The sequence below is a fragment of the Mixophyes fleayi genome, chromosome 4 (genome assembly GCF_038048845.1).
Source record: "Mixophyes fleayi isolate aMixFle1 chromosome 4, aMixFle1.hap1, whole genome shotgun sequence".
In the NCBI taxonomy this organism is placed as follows: Eukaryota; Metazoa; Chordata; class Amphibia; order Anura; family Limnodynastidae; genus Mixophyes; species Mixophyes fleayi.
Genome location: NC_134405.1, coordinates 106,325,137 through 106,349,210, shown reverse-complemented (window position 1 = coordinate 106,349,210; position 24,074 = coordinate 106,325,137). Strand labels below are relative to the sequence as shown.

Below are 24,074 nucleotides of genomic sequence, written 5' to 3'. Positions count from 1 at the left end.
ATATTAAATTTGTAGGGTTAGCCAGATCCTCATTTTAAGTGTACTCAGAGCACATGCACTGAATCTAAAACGTGGCCTTGGAATTGAGATATACTGTATATACCATCAAGGCATGAGATATTTGGGGGCTATTTTGTGGTTAATTTGGAGTACATATGAGGTATACACTCATGCATCTAATGTTCATAAAGGAGGTGGTATTCTGATATAATAATACACTAGGTGCTCTACTTCTGAGATGTCACTTTGAAATGAAAACAGAAATTTTACTTGACACAATTTTCTTAGTGAAATCTCATGTCATTCCTTTGTGCAGAGAAGCTATAATATTTTGTATTAAAACGTTCGAGACAGACTCCATCTTAACATCTAAGACAGAAGAAATACCCTTGCTTTAAAGAGTTACACCTACATTTGTATGTGTTATATACTGGAATGAAAGCATGGGTAGCATTTGCACGTACCTTTCTCTCTTTCATAAATAATAGTAATGTGCTGCTCAAATAAATAAAAATCACAATAAAAACAGATTATTGCCAGGAATTACCAATGTAGAAAGAACTACATCAAAATATAGACATGCACTCTATCTGGACCAGTCTTAAGCAACCTGCTAGACTACCGATATTATTGAACTATCACCAAGGTGGTCCTTTTTCACAAAGCTAGGTTCTGATTCTCCTGCAGGCTCTTCAGCCTTTGTGACACCAATAGGTCAGGATTTAGAAAGGTGTTGAAATAATTAATAAATATGAAAACTTAACCTGTACTGGAAGTGCAGGCGAAATAAACATGTGAGGGTTTATCATCCATCTTTTTGCAGAATACACCAATGCTTTAAGTTTACAACAAATTTGCACCAGGTGAGCCGATGCATCTAAGCAAGTGACACAAGGTACTGTTCGGGGATGGCTTGGTGAACTACAATCTATATTGTATGTTCATTGATCTTGGATATACTATAAAATAAGGGTTAACCCATCACATAATTGTGGGGAATAACGCCTAAATCATAACTGCAGTGTAAATATGATATATTAATTGACTCCATTGATAAGTTGAGCTACTAAAGTGTAAAATTGAAGTAAAAAAGTCTGTTGTATGTGTATTCAGGGACTCTGCACATCCCAGTGTGAGAAGATAGCAGTGTCAACTGTGTCAGCTTCAAAGAGCCCCTGCTGTGAGAGATATCCTGGCCTGGGATGGAGTTTTGACACCTGAAGACTTTTAGGAACCACTCAGCATGGTGTATGGCTCAAAGAGCCCATGTGCTGACTTGGCTATATGTGACAAAGGCAAAAAATAATTAAGCTTTAAAATATGCAACTTAAAATCAATAAAAGTAGTAATCAACCACAGATTCCTCAATAGAATGATGAAGGGCAGCTCATATGTCAAATTAAGAATTCTCCCTCACAGAGAAGTTAAGGAAATTAGTGTAAGCTCTACGAATACACTGTATTTAGGAGTGTTTGGTATTAAAAGATGGCCGAATTTGTCGGGGATTTATTAATAATAAATTTGGGTCTGTGTGACACTCCACAGAAAAGTTAGGTCACATAGTAGAATTGGGTAGTAAATCAGACAACATACAAATGGTGATTGAAAAAAGTATCACAGACCACAACCCTCAATCAATCCACATTGATAAGCTGTCCATCTTCCTAGCCAATTTCCCATGGCACAGATTATACAACTCATGTTAGTGATACTCTTAATGTAACCCTTTCTATTTTAAACTGTTTTGCTTGTATATGTTATATCAATTGTTTCTTAATTGTTCTTTTTATATCTGAATTCCCTGTAACTTTGTATATTAAATCTATAAATTTAGAAAGTTGCATCCTTGATACTCTAATGAATCCATTAGCCTGTTAAGAAGAATATAGATCGACCAAGTTAACCCTTTGAATGCCGGTGTGTGATTTGTTGATACATTTGATTAACAAGCTTAGCGTGTGCTTGTATTTACATTTGTGTAACAGTCTGGCGGTGTGAATAGTTAACCCTTTGTTTGCTGGTGGGGGCCTTGTTAGCCTGTGGTAGCTAGAAGCCTTGTGTGCCAGTGTGGGACAGTATATTGGGGTCCTACTGCCTGTATTCAATAGGTGGTGACAAACCTGAAGTGTGTGTGGGTGTGAGCATTGTCTGGGGGCGATTCAGTAGGTCTATAACCTGTGTGATAGGTAGAGAGAGACTGTGGGCTGGAATCATGTGTAACCCCATACAGCGAACACCTAAAGTCACGGCAGTTGGGAGCGTGTTCGTGACACTGTATATTAAGGATAATGCACATTATTATGATTTACACTTCAGTATATTATGAATAACTACACACTAATTTTAAGAACACATCTATAAAAGTAGATCTCCTTTTGGTTATATACATATATATATATATATATATATATATATATATATATATATATATATTTGGTAATATAATTTGTTGAATTTTGCAGACTGTACAGTGGGGTGTGACATTTAGTATATTTATTTTCCGATATTTCCCTTCTTGTAAATCAAAAGTATCAGATTCAGATGTTTGTCAGGTATCACAAAGAGAAGTTTCTGAGACCACATTATGCAAATAAATCACACACAAGAGAGTAGAAATATCTCTACAATATGTGAAGTTTTTTGGGTGAATACCAGCACTATAAGATACAGATTGATGGGTCTTTAACAGGCAGAAAAAGCAAAATACAGAGGCAATTATAGGAACTACACACCCCCTCTCCACCACTAGACCATAAATTAATGAAACCTCTTCATATCTGGCTTATACTAAGGGTAGTGATCAGTCCCCGTTTCTCTCCTCCAACTGTTGTCACATTATCCATTTGGCTTTCAGGAAACAGTGGTTCAGCCCATTTCAAAAGCTTATCATTATTTATAGTGGTTGAATTTTTAATCAGTTTAGGAATTGGCCAGTTAAAAATTTGAAGTTGGCAAACATAAGACATTTTGCAATATGTGGACCCAGGAATCCATTTTTAAATACAGTAGTAGACAATTTACATGTGGAATATCTAAAAGTCCATACCTTTTGCTTGCTATGGATGAGCGCTGAGAGCTAATTACTAATTGTATATGGGAAGTCATCAAAGCAGAACTTAGCCCTGTTCTGTTCTTAAGAGAGGCCATTTTTGATTATTAATTTTCAGAAAGTAAGTAAATGTCTTCATCAGGGGGTTGTGCCAGAGGGTAGGGAGGGAATCTGTCCCCTGGGCTGGTACAGTTTTGGAACCAGCTGTATGCGCCTACAGAGTGCATGACCACAACCCAGAGACAGATATAAATACTATAACAATGGGCAGGTGCATCCTCTGTCACTCAGCTGCAGTTATGCCCTGTGCAGCTGGATATACTGGATATGTTGGAATCTCCAGTAGACAGCTCCTAGACAGGGGGATTGTGCTGATCATTCCGTAATCAGAGTGTTGGGAGATACCCACACACTGATTGGTGAATGGCTGGAACTACTGGATTAGATGGCGTCCCAGTACAGCCAAACTTATTCTCCAGCAGCACCAAATGTCTGGTATTTGTATAGTGAAGCCAACATAGGTCTGGGGTCTGTATAATAAAGTCACCATAGATCTAGGGTCTGCATTACAAAGCCGCCATAGGTCCGGGGTCTGTATAGTAAAGCTGTCGAGTATGTTCAAGGTCTGGACTATTACACTGCCAGAGAATTGGGGGCCTGCATTGTAAAACTAACACAGATTTGAGGGCTTGCATTTTATAGTGTCTTCCAGAAGAGGGTTGGCATTGAATAGTAGACATTAATATGCATTGTGTTTTGACTAGTGGTCACAGGAATGTTCTCTATATTGTATAGACGTCACTGGAATGTACTGTTTGCTCTCTGTATTGTACATTAGCTATAAAGATGTTCTCTGTATTGTATATAAGTTACTAGAATGTTATCTGAATTGTATATTGTTCATTAAGCTGTTCTTTGTATTGTATATTGTTTATTAAGATGCTTTCTATATTCCATATAGTTCACTAAAATGCTTTCTAAAATACCTGCTTTGCCTTTAATAAAATTGCATTTTTAAAAACAAATTGATACATTTACCCCCAAGGGATGAACTGTAGGAGGGGACCACCACTGAAATGTGGTGAATGTGACTGAAATGATCGTCATTGCTTCTTAAGTAGGTTATATCTAATCTGTGCTTAGAACATCGCTATTGAGATGTGAACTTTAAATTAGTGTCCAATTCATGCACATTAAGTTGTCTATGAATCTGTAAAGAATCACTGAAACAGGAGCAATTGGGATTGTGTAACCAGTCTATTTGCATTTGAAATCATATTACCTTGTAACTTGAGTTCTCGTGCCAAAGTCAAGGGATCTCATGGACTGCAAAACTTCAATACAACCCATGTACTGCAAAACAGGAACATAGATTCTGCATATAGTCATTCATATTACATCGCATGGTGCAAATACAATACAAAGTGCAGAGCAGTATATACCAATCTATACAGCAATCTGATATAAAAATATTTTTGACAACTAAAACTTACAATACACTCCTGCACCTCAAAACTACAGTAATTGCATTATACGTTATGTAGCCATGTTCCCTTGGAGAGTCTATAGACTTCTGAACCCAGCCATCTTTCATACACATTTGTTGCTTTATATAAGGAAGGCACAGCTATGAGAGAGGTAAGTAATAGAATGTCCAACAGAATGACTGGTGCATGTTTACTTAATATAATCAACAGAATTTGCTTGCGCTATATAAATAAATGTTGATGATGATGATGATATTTGGTGCAGTCGCATCTATACATTGCATTATAAGTTTACATACTGAATCTTAAGGTAAGTACAACTCAAAATATATATACGTATAAAACTAAATTTTGTGTTTTGATTGCTTAAAAAAACCAAACATTTTTTTTGTGCTCCTAGACATGCTAACTCAGAAGACTACTCGCCTACTTTTAGAGGCAGCTGTCCGGGAGGGGGTCCATTGAGGGGGTGTGGCCACACGTGGTGCGCCGTTAGGCCCTGCCCCTGTCAATCTAAGGCCATTTTAGCCAATCGCAGCAGGGGCGGGGCCACAATGCCGCGTTTAGCCCCGCCATCTTCAACAGCGGCGACTTCTGGATCCAGTATTTTTGCCTGCTCTCTCGGGAGTCTGGGAAAACTCCCAAAAAATTACGAGTCTCCCGGACATTCCAGGAGAGTAGGCAACTATGTTATAAATAGTACCACAAAACAAAAAACTACACAGACCACAAAGCACATAAACATATACCAATACTCTTTGCCAGTGCAGTTATAGCTGTATAGCCAAACAGACAATTAGGACTACCCATGCAGAAGAGGCATAAGTAGTGCACAGCTCTCCCAGTATGCCATACTATATCATTTAAAGATATGTCTACCCACATTACAGAAACACAGAAACTTACAACGTATTACAACTTATCTACTTCACAAATAAACCACTATTACAATTATATAAATGAACACTGACCAATAAAAAGGTACATTTTGTTTGTTACACAATATAATAATAATAACAATATAACATCAGTACTTTTATTCTGCTACAGCTGTGTAAAATGAACAAAGTAATCCTAATAGTCCAGGGTAATTCTTTACCATTCACTACCATTATGGAGGAATAAATCTAGCCAGACATTGCTAAATTTAGCCTAATGATCAATCATTAATTTTGTTCTGCTTCTTTTAATAGCACTCAGGCACTAAATTCATTAATGCTCTTAAACAAACTAAACGTCATGTTTGATGTATTCTGTGGCTATATCCTTAAAATGATATCTTCCATTCACTAGATTTGTTTTTCCTTCCTAACAGAACAAAAAATCAATAGCAGCTTCCTCTATCTGCTTCTCAGAGAGATGCTTGGGTGCACATAACACTGTTCATAATGTGAATGAGTTGTGTAATTCTTCAAGATATAATCATTTTAAGTAGAGATGCTCGGGCTCGGTTTTCTGAAAACCGAACCCACCTGAACTTAGGGCATCCGAGTAGGCTAGCGAGCTGGCTCGGTACTTTTGCGCATCCTCGGATCTGAATCGAGGCAAAACGTCATTGTTGCGTTATCGGATCTCGCGGGTTTTGGATTCCACAAATACCTCCCTCCCCAGGAGTTGCATCACCATTGCTAATACAGAAACAGGGGTAGCAGTGTTCTTGTCACTCTCCAGTGCCATTGCTCATACAGAAACAGGAGGGGTAGCAGTGTTCTTGTCACCTGACAAAAAATGACTGGAAATTAATGTTATTGAGGCTGATAATTATGTAGAAACAAAGAAAGTGCCAAATTATGTGATTTTATCAAAAACAAATAGGGATTTTAGAAAAAAAATAGGGATCCAAAACCAAAACACGCGAGGGCGATTTTGCCAAAACCAAAACACGAAGTTAGTCCAGATCCAAAATCAAAACACGGGGGTCAGTGAACATCTCTATTTTAAAGGTAATTTGTTACATAGCAAGAACCTATTGTATGTGTCTTTATGGCTGTAGGTGTTCAAGAAACAGGCTCTTATTACTCGGTTAAAAGTATTCAGCAGTAGAGTACAAATCACAGTTACAGATATTCAAATAGATTTGTAGTCATGGTGACATAGTGAAGCAATGAGATCCAAAAGTAGGCTGAACTGATATTGATACTGTCAGCTGACAGTCTTGTTGCAAGCAAGTAGCAAACTCTCATTAGGCTGCAAGGACAAGGTCAGGAAAGAGAGTTAATAGTGCCACTCTGCTTGGATCCACAGGGGTCTATTTAGTAAACCGAGAAAACTCATTTCCACATCGAAAATGGGTGTTTTCACTGGAGATAAGACTTCTCACTATTTAATAAACCCTCCCTCCAGGTGATAGCTTTTACCGGGTCTTTGCAGTAAAGGCTGTTCTCATATCACTATCGCCATCTCATTAAAATAAAGCATTTTTTTGTTCATTATTTTATATTTTTATATTTTTTTTTTACATTTTGATTTTTAATATTTTTCATTTTTAGCAAAAGTGTTACTGGAAGCCCATAAATTTATTTGTAGATAGTGACGAGGAATATTGAAGCTCTAGAAAATCTTCTATATCGCCATCCAATTCTAAATATACCCCATAGTAATCTATTAGTGACTTGGAAAGTTAGCTCGTAGTATTTAAGCGCACAATTGTGAAGAATCACACATTGGGCCTGAGTTATTAAGGCACTCATACTGAGCACAGCATGCGTTTGTTTTAAACTACGTAACTCAGCTCTGCTTACTCCCAAAGTCAACGAGGAGCAAATCTCAAGATATGTGTGGTGATGACTACGGATGTAGTTTAACTCTAGTTTACTACACCAGACACTGCTGGATATATACAATACCTATGTAGAATATAAAATCTCAAAAGAACACACAGAAAAAAAAAAATTAAGCAATAAACGTTACCTATCAATAATAAAGTCCTTTATGATTATAAATGGAAATTTATTTGTTTTTCCCTCTTGGAAAAACATTTATCAGGCTGTCCTTATTGTCCTGTACATAACTACTGACTCAGGACTTAGACTACCCCTATAGCAGGTGCAAGAGAAACGGCAGAAACACAAGTAACTTTGAGACACCCAGAGCTTGATTCGGACGTGGCTGCTTGTGCTCGAGCTTGACACGTCCTTACTGTAAGTTGACTACAGCCAAACGCCCCTTCCCCATTCACTCCTCAAAATCGTAGGCTGCAGTAAGCGTCCAAAGTGTTTGTATGCGCATGCGTACGATACGCTCAAAATCGGAAGATACGTGCCTGAATGACTCTGGCCCATTATGTATTTCTTTGCATAGAGACTAGAAAATCCATCACATAGCCCAACAAAATAGTACACACCTCATTTCAAGAAGCTCATTTTTTAACCCAATTTTATTTCCAGTATGTGAACCTACCCCCTTCCCTTGATATTTTTATTTGGACCCTTTGTTTTCTTAAATCTGTGGGGACACTGATAAATTGCCTGCTTTTCCGTTCGTACACACAGATTTGTGCATTTTATGTCATAGGAATCAAAAAAGATATGGCACAAACTGACCCTATGCACCTTAACCCGCACATTCTATATATCACATTTCCATTCACTTTTAAACTGAAAACTCCTACCGGTAAGGACCTCTATAAGACTTATAGGAGTGTTTCTTAGGATTTGTACTACAAGTTTTGCATGCTGTATAAAGGGATGCATAATATCTATTTACTTTAATCAAATATTGGTTAACAATAATACTAATAATTTTATGTTGGCTGATATCCTGCACTGCTCACCCTGAAAACTTACAGATCTTTCATACACCTTTGTTGGGCATTCTGTGTTGCAGTTGTAGCAGAACAAATATCCTGATTCTGTAGAGTTTAGCTTGAGAATCTGCAGATCTTGCACAGATTTTCATTATGCATTCTCATTATGTTAGCTGCAGGGATGCTCTTAGCCAGCACCTCTCGTCTGTCATTGATAAAATGAAATATTCAGTGGAGTAGGTGAGTCATGCACTGAGATCATATGATGATGAGTAAGTGTTCACTTGCCTCTGTGGCCTGTGCGTGGGAAGCTACTCTAAACTAAGATGAGAAAATCAATATAGGAATTACTCAGAAGAGAATATAGGGCGATATTATCATTTACTTACAGATCAAGCTTTGTGCTTAGAATTGGAATACAGATCTTTAAATCTATGTTATAGTGAAGTGCCCTGAATAATGAAAGGATATCTAGATCCCAATATGCAAATTACTTAATAAAATGTAATTATTAGTTTTCGCCCTCAGACAAAAAGTAATGTACATTTAGAGGCATGAGTGTTCCCAGCTACCCCTGGTCTATTATTCTGCTATGAGAGACTTAAATTGATGGTGCACTACAGGGGCAAACGCAGTATTTGTAGAGGGGGTTTTCCACACCATGCCGCCAGTGGGTGTGATAAGCATGCATGGGGATGTGGCTATAATTTTAGACAGTGCTTGGCTACTCTACAACTCTTCCTATCCCCATAATATACATGGGCATTGCTGCGTGCACTACTATTAGGTGCACGCAGCTTTCAAGCAGAGCCGTGTGAAGCGGGGGCAGGGTCCAGCCACCTCAGTTATACAGTGCCCCAGGCTTGGAGGGGGTTTCCAGGCACTTGGACTCCCCCTCGGTTTGCCTATGCACTAAGTGTGGTTACCCACTTGTGTTAGGAAAACCTCAGCAGAAACTTGTGAAATGTGATTAAATTTGGCAGCAGTGCACTTTTGTTTGGGTGGGAGGGGGCAATGCAGAACCTGCAGTAAACAGAGGAGGCTGTGTCCAAAAAACGCTGCACTGCCAACACCAGTTCCGACAGTAAATACAAGTGGTGTCACAGGGCCAGCATTGCCAGCTCCGGGGCCGCCCTGCCGGGAGTTGTCACATGCACCATGAAGCCCCTTTGGCACTCTATGACACAAGTGAGGAAGTGGCATGTCGCTCTGTGCCTGTTATGATACTTGCTCTGTTATTCACGTGGGAAGTAGCTGTCAATGAGAAAAATATATTTTCTGCGCAGGAGGGCCACGCTTACCAGGCTTGATGTGGGGTATTAGGTCAAAAGAACCAGTACATTCCTTTACCATATCTGTTTACATGTTGTTAGTAATGTTACAGGAGCCAGTAATAGCATGATTTCCACACCAGTGGATATGGAGCCTAATAGTGTTAGCAAGACCTGCACCCACCTAAATCTCCTCAGCACCTACAAAACCCGCTCCTACAGTCCCTTTAGTGTACAATTATCAGCACAAGAAATCTGTTTATAGAAACTATTATGGAAGCTCTAATGGATTACGAAGAACAGAACAACCAGAGCAGTTAGATGACAATATATTGAAAAATTACTTACATAAAAGGGTCATTTACTAACCGCATTTCCAGATGTGCTTGGTTGGTACATAGGCCTCTCACTGAAATCAGTCTGATGACCAATATTCAGCACCTTCAAAGAGGTATAAAAATCAGGTTGCTTTGAAGGGGAAGACTGTCTGGAGCCACATGCTCAAGCAGGAACTACCCCCTGTCACATACCAGGGCACCCATAGAGTATCCACCATGGGCAACTGGCAGAAAACGTGGGCTTCACATCCAGACAACAATCCTAATAAATACATACTTAAATTATTAACTCATCACAACAAGACTCTATTACCACTGATTAAGTACAGAACAGTATATAATAAAATAGTGTAAGTTGATAGCAGCTCTTCTTTAAAATGCCGGGGGGTGGGGGTGTCAGTGGGGAGAACAGATGGAGGCCTGCAAAGGTAGAACTATGTCTGTGATATTTCTTACTTTATTATTAATGGAAACTGACTTGTTTATAGATATATACAGACAATAGATATATTTTGTTCAAATCTACACCACAATTTCTATGAAGTATTAACCCAGACATTTCTAAAGATCGAAAATCTTCTGGTAATACACCATTCTCCCACCTACAAGTGCCACTTATAATATGCTTAATATGTATGTTATCTTTGCTGTCTGTAATCTTATTTTAATGGATTGTTTTTATAATAAATGTTATGTTCTAAAGTATGTAAGTTTCTGTGGTAGATAACATTTGTTTTATAGATATTTTGATATTTATATCTTATATATAGTTTTATATTTTATAATAAGAGTCTAAATATACACATATGTATGTATACACATATGTATACATTTATATACATATATGTATATATGCACACACACATGTATACACACATGTATATCTACACGTATGTATGCACACATGTATGTATACTCACATACACACACACATATATATATGTGTGTGTGTGTATGTATGTATACATGTGTATGTGTATGCATGTGAATGTGTGTATATGTGTGTGTGTGTATGTGTGTGTGTATGTGTATATATATATATATATATATATATATGTGTGTGTGTATACATACGTGTAGATATACGTGTGTATATATATATATATATATATATATATGTGTGTGTGTGTGTATACATACGTGTAGATATACGTGTGTGTGTGTGTATATATATATATATATATATATATATATATATATACATAAACATATACACATTACATATACACACATACACTCACAATACTGTGCAAAAGTTTTAGGAAGGTGTGGAAAAAATAGGACTGTTAATAGTTTATTTTTATCAATCAGCAAAATGCAAAGTGAATGAACAGAAGAGAAATCTAAATCAAATCAATATTTGGTGTGACCACCCTTTGCCTTCAAAGCAGCATCAGTTCTTCTAGGTACACTTGCACAAAGTCAGGGATTTTGTAGAATTATAGTCATGTGTATGATTAACCAATCATAACAAACAGATGATAATGATCATCATTTTCACACTTAGGTTGAAACAGTCAATAACTGAAACAGAAACAGCTGTGTAGGAACAAACTGAGTGAGGAACAGTCAAACTCTGCTGCAAAGGGAGAAGACAGTTTCATGTCACAGGTCATACACCATGGCAAAACTGAGCACAGCACCAACAGATAAGGCTAATGGTGCATTAGCAAGGTCTCTCCCAGGAAAAGATTTCAAAGCAGACTGGGGTTTCAAGATGTGCTGTTCAATCTCGTTTGAAGAAGCACAAAGAAAAAGGCAACGTTGAGGACCGTAGACACAGTGGTCCACCAAGCCATCAGCTCAGAACTAGAAAAAAACAGTGGGACCCAGGTACAAAATTTGAAATATTTGGCTGTAACAGAAGGTAGTGTGTTCGCCGAAGAGCTGTCGAGCGGTACAATAATGAGTGTCTGCAGGCAACAGTGAAGCATGGTGGAGGTTCCTTGCAAGTTTGGGGCTGCATTTCAGCAAATGGAGTTGTGGATTTGGTCAGGATTAATGGTGTCTTCAATGCTAAGAAATACAGGCAGGTATTTATACATCATGCAATAACATCACGGAGGTGTCTGATTGGCTCCAACTTTATTCTACAGTAGGACAACGACCCCAAACAAACAGCCAATGTCATTAAGAACTATCTTCAGTGTAAAGAAGAACAAGGAGTCCTGGAAGTGATGATATGGCCCCCACAGAGCCTTGATCTCAACATCATCGAGTCTGTCTGGGATTACATGAAGAGACAGAAGGGTTTGAGCAAGACTACATCCACAGAAGATCTGTGGTTAGTTCTCCAAGATGTTTGGAACAACTTCCCTGCCGAGTTCCTTCAAATACAGGTGGAGTGAACCTAGAAGAAGTGATGCTGTTTTTAAGGCAAAGGGTGGTCACGCCAAATATTGATTTGATTTCGACTTCCCTTCTGTTCATTCACATTTTGGTAATTTATAAAAACAAACTACTAACACTTCTAATTTTGAACGCATTCTTACTTTGCAGCATTTTTTCCACACCTGCCTAAAACTTTTGCACATTATCGTGTGTGTGTGTGTATATATATATATATATATATATATATATATATATATATACACACACACACACACGTACGTACACATATAGTGTATATTGTGACAAAGTCACTGGATTGGTGTTTGATGGCAGGTATATTTTACCTAGGTTCCTAATCTTAATTTTACAACCCCAGGAAAATGTGTATTGTGTATAAGCTGCTGAGGGGCTATAGGCCTGTTGAAAAGCCAGAAAAGGGTCCTGATAGGCTGTGAGGGCGGGCTCCACCCATTAGGCCCATTAACCAGGTCTTCTGAGTTACAAGTGAGTCTGCTGGTAATCAGGAGCTGCACCTGAGTGGTGCTGGCAAAAGGCTGCAATGCAGCTCAGTCAGTCTCTCAGTGCTTGGGGCTGCAGAGTCTCTCTGAGAGAAAGCCTGATATCAGCCTGTAGCAAGTAGCTGTGCTGAAACGTCTTTTTGTTTTGTCTTAGTTTGTTAGTCAGGAGTGACCAGTGTTAGCTGGATGTGGCTGAGGCCAGCTGCACGAAATCTTTGGGCTTGTGTAAAATCTCTCGGCTGCTATAAACACCATCTATCATCATCATCATCACCATTTATTTATATAGCGCGACTAATTCCGCAGCGCTGTACAGAGAACTCCTTCACATCAGTCCCTGCCCCATTGGAGCTTACAGTCTAAATTCCCTAACATACACACAGACTACGGTCTATTTGTTAGCAGCCAATTAACCTACCAGTATTTTTTGGAGTGTGGGAGGAAACCGGAGCACCCGGAGAAAACCCACGCAAACACGGGGAGAACATAAAAACTCCACACAGATAAGGCCATGGTCGGGAATTCAACTCATGACCCCAGTGCTGTGAAGCAGAAGTGCTAAACACTTAGCCACCATGCCACCTACCCAAGGAAATGGTACCGTGCTCCCCTACCTACCCGGTCACAATAAATAAATATATATATATATACAATTAATTTTTTTCTTGAGAAGTTGAACTGGTGGAAGCCCAAGTCAGGGATTTCAGTTCCACTGCGCATGAAGGTCAAAAATGCACATATGAACCCAAGACTGCCTCCTACCACTGCCAGACAGTATTTCCGGGCAGCTGCTCTGGTGATATTTTCTAGGTGATTTGTGACAATAATACATTTGTATTGCTCTGGTAAGTGGCAATAGAACATCTCGGTTCTTTCTGCATAATAGTTAGTAAGTAGACTTGTACGTCAGGAATAAAGAAGCTGAGGCTCTTCAACTGTTGTGGAACCCCAAGTCCCACCCAAGACTGGCAGGGTATGCTGCTACTTGTAGTTCAGCAACTGGAGAGCCACAGGTTAGTGACCCCTGACCTATATTCTTCCTAACCTAACAGTTATCAACTGCAAGAGTCTAATAACTAAATGGCAGTTACTTTTAGATCTAGCGTTATATGTCTGACTTTAAAACATGTAAATGCATTTTGCTTTACTATTTTTTTTACATATTTGTTGTTTTTTTTTAAATCGTGACTGTGTTTTTTCAATTTTTATCTTTTCACCTGCTGATGAATTTGGATTGAATGAAAATACAATACCATAAAATACATAGTACACATATGGGCCGGCATAAAATACGTTTAAGAGAGCACAAATATTTTAAAACAGATAGTTATTCTAGTTTGCATTATTTATGTATTAGGTTAATATAAACATCAATATTACTAATGTATTTTTTCTCATTTCACATTGAAATAGACGAGAACAGCGAATGCACCAGACTCTGCCTATGAAAGAAAATATATGAATCACTGATGAGATTGAACCATGCATGAGTCACTCAATTTAATTCAACTTCCGACAAGGTCGGTCTGTTTTTATTTAATGTTACAGATAAGTGCCAGGAAGATCTGGTATCCATACAATGTCCCAATGACTCATACTCGTTCCACACTGTAATATGCAGCAGTTTTTCAATGTGCCAAGTCCATTGTCTGACGTATCCCAAAATTTAGCTGGTTTTAAGAATATAATCTAGAATTAACAGTATAATGAAAAAATACTTATGTTAAATTCATACACATTTCATTTACTAGGAGCAGTTGCCCACAATTATTGATAAAATGCTTATGATCATGTAAGTTTTACACTTCGCTTGTCCAAAAAATGACACCTACTGTACCACACACCTAAACACAGTGCATGCATATGTGTGAGAATTATGTCTGCATTTAATAATTGTACACTTATATAAATAAAAAATTACAATAATCTGAACATTTCTAAATATTTGTGATCATTATTCAAAAGATCTACATAAACACAATGATGATTTGGGCAGATCTACTTTTAAACCAAAATATATTATTAGTATTTATTTGTAAGGAGCAACAGTACTCTGCAGCACAGCACAGTGAGGAAACTGGCCATGCATAAAACACAAGGTAGACAAAATAAATGCAATGTGAAAACAAAGGGTTGGGAGGGTGCTCATGAGAGAGCTTAAAATCTAGTGGGAAAAGGGCGCATCAAAGACAAATGGATCTTGGATGGCTTACAGGGACGCACGGAGGATTGTCGGGGGGGGGGGGTTTCTCCCCGCCGACCCCCAAAAAAAAAAAAAAACAACCTGAGAGAGAGCTGCTGTGCATGCGCAGCAGCTCCGTTTCGCCAGCGCTGTCCAATACAGCAGCCGCGGTGCTGTCTAAGAAGCGTCTGCGGCGGTGCTGTATACAATACAGCACCGCCGCGGACCCTTCTTTGACAGCGCCGCGGCTGCTGTATAGGACAGTGGCCACTTAGTTAGCACAGGGGGGGTTCCTAGAGACTCAGAAACCCCCCCTGCGTGCGCCACTGGCTTAGAACAATAGGGAGGTTGTACCAGTGTGAGTAGTATAGGTGGAAATAGAGTAGGTTCAAATAAAGAGTGGTTTTCAAACAGAGTTTTGAAGTAAGGGTGTGCACCGGCCACTTTTGGTGTTTTGGGTTTTGCCAAAACACCCCACGAAAGGTTTTGGTTCTGATTTCGGGTTTTGGGTTCTGATTTTTTTTTAAAAAAGCATAAAAAGTGCTTAAATCCATTATTTTGGTTTTTTTTCACTCCTACACTATTATTAATTTCAATAACATTAATTTCCACTAATTTCCAGTGTATTCTGAACAACTCACACCTCACAATATTGTTTTTAGTCCAAAAGGTTGCACCGAGGTAGCTGGATGACTAAGCTAAGCGACACAAGTGGGCGGCACAAACACGTGGCCCAACACGTGGCAGGATCAGTGAACTTATATAGCAGTACCGCTGGACTTATACGGCAGGATCAGTACCTTGCTTGCAGTCTCCTAGGTAACGCAAATAATCCGGTGAGGCTACTTGGTGGCAACAGTTATAATTGAATTGGGAACATTAAGTAAAACTCTAATTTTCCAGTAACCAGACCATCTCCTCTAATGTTATCACAGCCCATATCTTGCCATAAAAAGGTAAAATTTGCAACCAGTAAGTAAACTCTTTGTTCTTCTTATTCTCTAGCTCAGAGTAATCCATTACCCAACACAAAATTGTGGGATCCAATTGTCTATTTTTGGGAGCACTGCTAAAGAACATGACAGGAAAATGTAAACTTTTCTAATAGTCACCAATGTTTCTGTGTTGGAGGAGTTGGGATTTGGACATAGAGAATGAAACCAGCTGATTTATATAAAGCCCTGATACTGCCTTTGGGACAAAACTGGAGGAACTATCTTTTTTTTTAAAATATTGAGAAAAGTTTCTATCACCCAGAGCAATTGCAACTCAGACATACACAGTACAGAGATTTTCGCTATTAAAAATACCATTTTCAATGTAAGGAACTTCACCAAGTTCAAATCCCGAGGTGCCAGAGTATATAGTGTAATATTTTGCTGCTTGCATGAAACTAATGACAAATTTGTCAACTGCCAATGTCTTCTGTAGTAATGCCCTCAAGACAGAAATCTGTATTTTCAGTGTGTTCAATGATATACAAGATACACTGATTGATGAGCACAGAACACCAAGTAGTTCCTCTAAGTCACTGAATAATTTTCAAATTGTATAGTATACCTTGTAAGTAGTTTAGATCTTCTACATTCTGGAAGCCGTGGCGTTAGACTGCTAGACCGGAAGTTTGAGAACTGCGAGATCCGACGGCTTGATGACGAAGTTTTGCCTCGTTCTGAGGTTCGTGATCGACGGGAACCCCCGAACAGTGCTCGGATCCGGGCTCAGATCGGCACTGTTCGGGGGGGTTCTGATTTGCTAATTCCGGACCCGCTCATCTCTATTTTGAAGGCTGCGGGAAAGTCTGATAGGCGGTGGAAGGGAATTATATATGTTTGTAGCAGCATAGGAGAAGTCTTGTAGATAGGAGTGAGAGGTGGTTAGCAAAGACAAGGTGAGGCACAGGTCAATGGTAGGTCTAAAAGAGTGTGAAGGAGATTTTTTTCAAGATGAGATTTCAGATGCATCATCATCAGCTATTTATATAGCGCCACTAATTCTGCAGCGCTGTACAGAGAACTCACTCACACCAGTTCCTGCCCCATTGGAACTTACAGTCTAAATTCCCTAACAGACAGAGAGAGAGTGAGACTAGGGTCAATTTGATAACAGCCAATTAACCTACTGGTATGTTTTGGAGTGTGGGAAGAAACCCACACAATCACGAGGAGAACATACAAACTCCACACAGATAAGGCCATGGTCAGGGATCGAACCCATGAACCTGTGAGACAGAAGTGCTAGCCACCGTGCTGAAGATGCGGTGCTGTTGAGGGCTTTGTAGTTGAGGATAATTTAAATTGAATTCAGTGTAGGCATATGCAGAATGGTGTGGCTATAGGTGGAGGACCAGTCTTGCTACAACATTAAAACTTTAAACGGACAGATTGAAATGGGGATAGAAGGGTGAGGAAAATGCCAGATAGATGGAGGTTGCAGTAGTTAGGGCGAGAGATGATGAGAGAATAAGAGTTTTGGTCGCACTTTGGGTAAGAAAAGGGCATATTCTAGCAACATTTCAAAGGTAATGACCAAAAAGAATAGTAGAGAGCCTGGATGTGAGGAGTAAAGCACAGAGTGGAGTCAAGTTTGACACCAAGGCTTGAGAGATTGAAAAAAATAGCATAGTGGTGGCATTGGAGACTGAATTAAGTTCACCAAGAGAAGAGGTGTACGGTGAGAAAAGCAGATAGCTGAACACAGATTCTTATGGGACACTAACAGGCAGTGGAAGTGAAGGGAAGTATGTGTCAGAGGTAGAATTAATCAAATGAAATCAGCATATATATATGGTCTCATTTACTTGTAGCACACCTCCTCCTGCTGGAGAGTGGTGGCCATTAGGAAAATGGCTCTATAATATGCTACAAGAAGTTGCATATTATAGAGCCATCTAGTTTAAATAAGTTTGCCATATAAATGAAATACACCAGCATTTTGTCTTAGAAAGCAGTCATGAATGCCATCACAAAAGGATTGAGGTACAAGTGGATACATATTTGTACGTTTATTGAAAGATCCAAATATCGGGAGAACACACTGTGGCAATACATAACAAAATAAAGATTGCAGCTGTGCTGTGTTTGTCTGTTCAATCTGATGTGTACTAGAATACATCTGTGTTTACAAACTTGGGACTCTATTTTGTCTGGTAGCATGAAGTTTCATACACCCCAATTTACCAGCCGAACAAGTGTAAATGGGAGTTCCTTGTTATTACATGGATACCGCAACTAATTAGCTAGTTTAAGACCACTGATTGAAATGTTCTTTTGATTACAATATTTATGCTATTGTTATCGTATTATGGATTGTTTTTAAAGGTTGTATATGTGATTTATTGATATATATGTATAATTAAGAGATACATTGATTTTATCTAAAAGCCGACTCTATATTATTGAAACAACTGCTTAAAGATTAAGCTTCTCTACAGACAATTTGTAGCATTTTGTATTTATATATTTTGTAGATTAATGTAGCTCCTGATTTGTTTTGTTGTTTTCTTGTAGCACACCTGTTCTGGTAAACAGATGTGCTACAAGAAAATGGCTGACACTCTCCAGCAAACAGATGTAGTCATTATTCTCCTTACACTCCCGAATGTCATTGTTCGACACTTAGTAATCAATTGTCACAAACAAATATGTCTCCAATGCAGAAGCCATAGTTGGTAAGACATTTGATATAAATCAGTCAGCAATAGAGACACAATGTAAGTTAAAAGTTAATTCACCTGAAACAAACTTCTCAGCACAGTGAACAAATCCTGGAGTTCTCCTGTTTATTTTTCCCACATGCCATGCTCAGAACGTATTTCATGACAAAGACAACTAAATATTTTACTACTTTATTGATGGAGCCAGATTTGTGTGCAGGCTGGTAAGTGCAGTAGGAGGGCGACACACTTACTGAAGTTCCCTTTTTCGGCGTGGGAGCCTGCCCCCTCATCTTCCGAGTCCCCAATCTGAACAGAGCAGCGATTGGAATAGGTGCCGGGGAATGGGGGAGAGGTGCAAGTACAGTGTACAAACTCCAGGAGGAGTGCTCTGGAGATACCACCACCGGCCCGTCTATGTGTATTCCTTTATGTGTGTGTGTTTATGTGTATGTCTGTATGTCACATTATGTTAGCATGTGTATGTGTGTATATTAGACATGGGGAGGTGAAGGACACAGAGTTCACCTAAAATTAGGGCTAAATTAATTTAAACCTACTAAATTACCTAAAGCTTCTGGGGATAGGTTTATCTCAGCCATTCAGTTACAGTTTTCATACGGCTATTTCCAACCTTTGAGCACAGAGGCATGTCTATCTGGTGGTGATGGACACGCCCCTGGGTAGCACTAGATACGCGCATGGGTGGAGCTAAACATACCCTATGACGAAGAAGGACATGTCCCCTTCGACAGCACACAGCACCAAGGTGTGCACAACAAAACCAAATAGATCAATTGGATATCTAATATACTAACAGTGAAATAGCTTGTCAATCTCCTTTCACTTGGGGACTTGACTCTGCCTTTCATTAGCAGAACGCCATGGGTCCAACCCTCATTCCTGATATATAGACCCATATTCTCCAAGCACTGCTGTCTTCTCTGCAAAGTGGAATTGATAGACTCGTTTTCTGGGGTTGCTGTATTCTTAAGCTAAATGACACACAAAGAATTGCAATCTTAACCCAGACCAATTTTTCTATTTAATCAAATGTTGCCTATAAATATTATTGAATTATGTATTGCAGCCGAGAAATATAGAGTGCGGAAAATACCTTAATATTGTTAATATTAATTTATTGTTATGTATTATATTGCCCCTTCTCTCCAGTAAGTTCTTATAGTCTCAAAGTGTCCCAGTCAAAGCGCCTCCAAAATCTAAAAGTAACCAAAGAGTTACCCTTCCTCGGCTGATAGACTCCCCTCTGCAGGAAATCATGCCAGTCATAAGAACAGTGGTTTCCGTTTGGCCTTAGGGTAATGCACATGACTTGGCCTTCCTATTCTATAGTAGGGTTCACCACCCAGGAAGATTCACATGTTATGATGATGGGTAGAAAGATCTGACCATTCAGCCAATAAAATGAACATTTTACTTTGGTTAGAGGGTTCATTGTTTTGGTCACTGTCACCAATGAATTTGGTATGACATTTTAAAGGACTATTGTTTTCCTTCTGAGTTAGTGTATTGGCCAATGTCAGTGGACCTTTCCGTGGTCCTCATCTGGACAGAGTGTTTCAATACACAATATGTTGTTCCTCAGTTGGTTAGCTTTCTGCCAACAAAACTGCCACCTTTAGCTTGGACCTTATATCTACTTATGTATCAGATAGAAAGACGGTCACTTCCTGGCTAGATTTGAGTATTCTGTAACTTCTAAATAAATAACTGCCCAGTATAAAAAAACTATTTTCTTCATCACTTCCACCCAGTGACCTGCGATGGGCGTACTCCTGTGGATAAAAATCCTCCCCTCAGGCTAGGAAAGCTGGAGTTAATCGCATTACGACAAATATGTGAATCCTTCACCTTGCAATGGCATTAATAAGCAGCTGAGAAAGTCTACAACATATATAATTACAAATAACAAATAGCACCTTCATGCTGCGCTGCTTAAAACTCACTCTTACATTAGTTTTGACTTGATTAATAGGCTGCTGACAAACACCAACAATTGGAAACAAGCAAACACAGTTCCCCCTACACAGGGCTGTTTTAGGCATATGTCCTATATGATAAATACAGCAACATTTTTAAGTGATATCCCATATACCCACTGATGTGACTTATATAAATAAATATATTTAAATGAATAATAAATTCATATATTATGCAAATATATTAAGGGAATTCACAAAGTTCCCCTGAAATAACGCAACTGTACAACATATTGCGTATCATGTAGAGCATACGTATTCTCCTGGAATGTCCAGCAGGCTCCCGAATTTCGGTGATCCTCCCGGCAGAGTAGCCCCCTTTCTCGCTTTACTTTCTTTTGAAAAGGACAGGATGGGCCTCGCTGGTGTGATATGATGCAAATTGCGTCATCACGGCCCCGCCCCTGTCGCACCGAGGTGGCAAATCACATTATCATACAGTGATCGGCTAGTCCAAGATGACGCAATTATTGTCGTGTCACCCACACTTATCTTCCGGGGGAGGTCCAAATAGTAGCCAAATATGATTTATTGTTTGGAGAAAAGCAAAAAAAAAAAAAAAAACGGAGCAAATTTGCCCCTTGACAAAACCACATATGGGGGAAATTTAAAATGTTCAAACAGATTTAGAGTTGGAAGGGGGCGTGTCCTATCTCAACTCTAAACTGCAGTGTAAAAATAAAACTGTCCAGTATTTGTGTGCTGCATTCAAAAGTACACAGTGTATCCCAGCATGCAAAAAAATAAAAAAATAAATAAATGGATTTACACTCCTTGCATTGCAACATGTTCATGCGCAAATCTGCACTTTTTTTTGCTTTGTTCTCAATTCTAAATGAGACCCATTGCCTTTAAGCAGCTTTCCTGGACACACTGCTGGATACAGTACCTTATAGGCTGTATGGGCATGTTTGCTGCATGGGTAGGGCTACACACAAGGAGATTTTTAAAACAAAATTCTATAACTTCTTACACACAAGGAGATTTTAAAAACAAAATTCTATAACTTCTTAAACACCTTAATTACAGAGATTTGGATTAAAATATATACCATGTTTAATAAAAAATATTGCAAAAATTACAGAAAAACCAGTGAAGCCTGGCCCTGAAGATCCCTGTCATAAGCTACGGAAGGGGATTACAGTTTAGATAACTCATTGGTGTGCTGAGAGGTTGCTGTAATGTTCTATGTAGTGGATGGTATGAAGTACGTTTTGTCACAGAGCACAGCAGATCAAATTGCTCAGACCAGCACTCTCCCTTAATAACTATGCTATTTCCACAGAGCAGTATACTGTGATACAAAAGCAGAGCAGTATATGGTAGCACAGAACAGTACATAGCAATTCAATGTATGATATCACAACACAAGTCTACTATTATGTAGCACCTGCAGCTTTCAGCAATAGCATTGTATATATCTGCTAGCCCTTGGCTGCACATTATACTCAGACATCATGGTATAAAAAATTTGCTCTGTACATAGAGCCACTCCATGTATCAGCACACAGGGTTGCAGTTACATCTGCACCTAATGCATAAATATTAATAGTAATCAAAATACTGTACTTGACAATGCAACGGTACAAAAAGTCTAAAGTACTCACTTTTACACAGTAGCAAAGGACAGGCCCCATTTTCACATTCTGTGTGCAGCTGTTCTGATCAGGTGGAGATTTCTCAATTTCTGGCAGTCTACAGACCTCTTGGGGTTTTGTATTCATGTCCACATCCTGCCTTACTTGAGAAGAGCACATATAGCTGTTGAAAGTGATTTCAGCAGAAGTTGGGCTACTCGGAACGGTGTGACTGTCTGTCAGCTTTAATCTAGGCACTTCTTTTGTCCCCAGGGAGAAGTGCCTCAATCGCATGAGGCTCGCTGAGCCAGATAACTTAAAATTAGAAATTTTCGGTATCAAAGTGCATAATGTCGTCGAACTGTCCTGTGTCACCAAGGTGAGGTTTTCAACTGGTAAAAAGGAAGTTCTAGTTGCATGAGAGTTTGTATAACCTTTGGCATTTAAAGATGGGTTTTGTGAACATTCTTCTGTAGATGTTAAAGAGTCATTCCTGAATCTACTGTATTTTGCCCGTTGAAGCATTACTGGGTATCTAAAGAGCAATTCATGCAGACTATTCCCACTATGCTGACTATGTTCTTTCATAGCCTGCTTTCAGTTATAATAATGTTCTTTTTTTTAAATGAATGCTTGTCATTATGTAACAACAGCCCTAATAAATCCTGGATCCACCTGATTGTTTATGTTCTTACAGCATAATTAAATTACAATGCAAATAAAGAGCATTTCAAAAAATCTTGTATTCTTATAAAATTCAGTTGTCCTTCCTGTCTGTCTACAGAAACATTATTGATACATGCAGCTAAAAATCCATATGCAACTCTTTATACAAAAATAATAATTTGAGAAAATTGTGCTAGTTACATCCCAAGTAGTGTGTTACATCCTAGAAAGCAAACTGTCAATGACGTGTAAAGAAAATAAAAATCCAGTGTGGAACTAGGGTAGCTGAAATACAGGTCCTTGCTTCTTTTAAAAATACAACGCGAGGCAGCTTGAAAGCCCATATATCCAGTGTAAACAGCTCTCCTTCATCTTCTGCATAAGCCATGGCAAACTGGCAGCATCCTGGAGTTAAAGAGTTTGGGGGCGTTGCAATTTTACATGAATGAACTCCACTGAATGAAATGTTCCCTATGTTTGCACACTAGCAATCTGTGAATGAAGCCGAGAATGTATGTAATTGACTCATGATCCTGAGGGTGTTCAGCTTTCATCCAATAGGAGAATGGTAGGATGACTCATAGAGAACAAAAACACTAAGCTACTAGTTAAAGCTCAGATGTGTGCTTGTACTGACAATGTGGATGTGATAGATATGTTTGTATATATCTATATGTGTATACATACTCATATACACATAGATAGATAGATAGATAGATAGATAGAGGGTATATACACATATATTTAGGTACATTTATATACCAATGTATTTAGATAATCTAAAAATGATTATGCTTTATTTATCTAGAACCTACATACTACACAGTGCTTTAAATAGCATAGTTACACATTCACAACAACCACTGCCCAATTGGAGCTTACAGTCTATGGAGTCTATTTCACAAGACCTGATGAGTTTGCAGCAATAGAAATCTTCTTTTGCCCAAATTAACAAAATATTTTTGTCTCAGGGGCAGTGGCAAATTGGGCTGTGGACATATATGGGGGAAAGAGGTGGCATTACTGACTAGCACCAGTAAGGTTAATCTTACTGCTTTGCCAGGCCAATGTGGGATTTTCTAAGTATGTTAAATAGACCCTTTAATTCTCAACAACAGAAACATGCACACTTACACTATGGTTAATTTTGTTAGGAGCAATTTAACCTTGAATTATGTTTTTGGATTGTGGGAGGAAACCAGAGCACCTGGAGGAAACCCACATGTACATGTGGAGAACATACCAACGCTGTGAG

At 38.8% G+C, this 24,074-nt stretch overlaps 1 protein-coding gene across 1 annotated transcript in view; it reads right to left on the bottom strand.

Annotated features, from left to right (window-relative positions):
• SHC4 (SHC adaptor protein 4) overlaps positions 1–23,290 on the bottom strand; it is a 66,702-nt gene extending 43,412 nt beyond the window's left edge. The window contains exons 1-2 of the mRNA XM_075205927.1: positions 22,184–23,290; positions 4,332–4,402 (exon numbers count right to left, since the gene is read on the bottom strand). Of these exons, the coding sequence (XP_075062028.1) occupies positions 4,332–4,402; positions 22,184–22,741 (629 nt within the window). The 5' untranslated portion in view covers positions 22,742–23,290. The remainder of the gene's footprint in view (positions 1–4,331; positions 4,403–22,183) is intronic.
• Between the last annotated feature and the right edge of the window lie 784 nt (positions 23,291–24,074).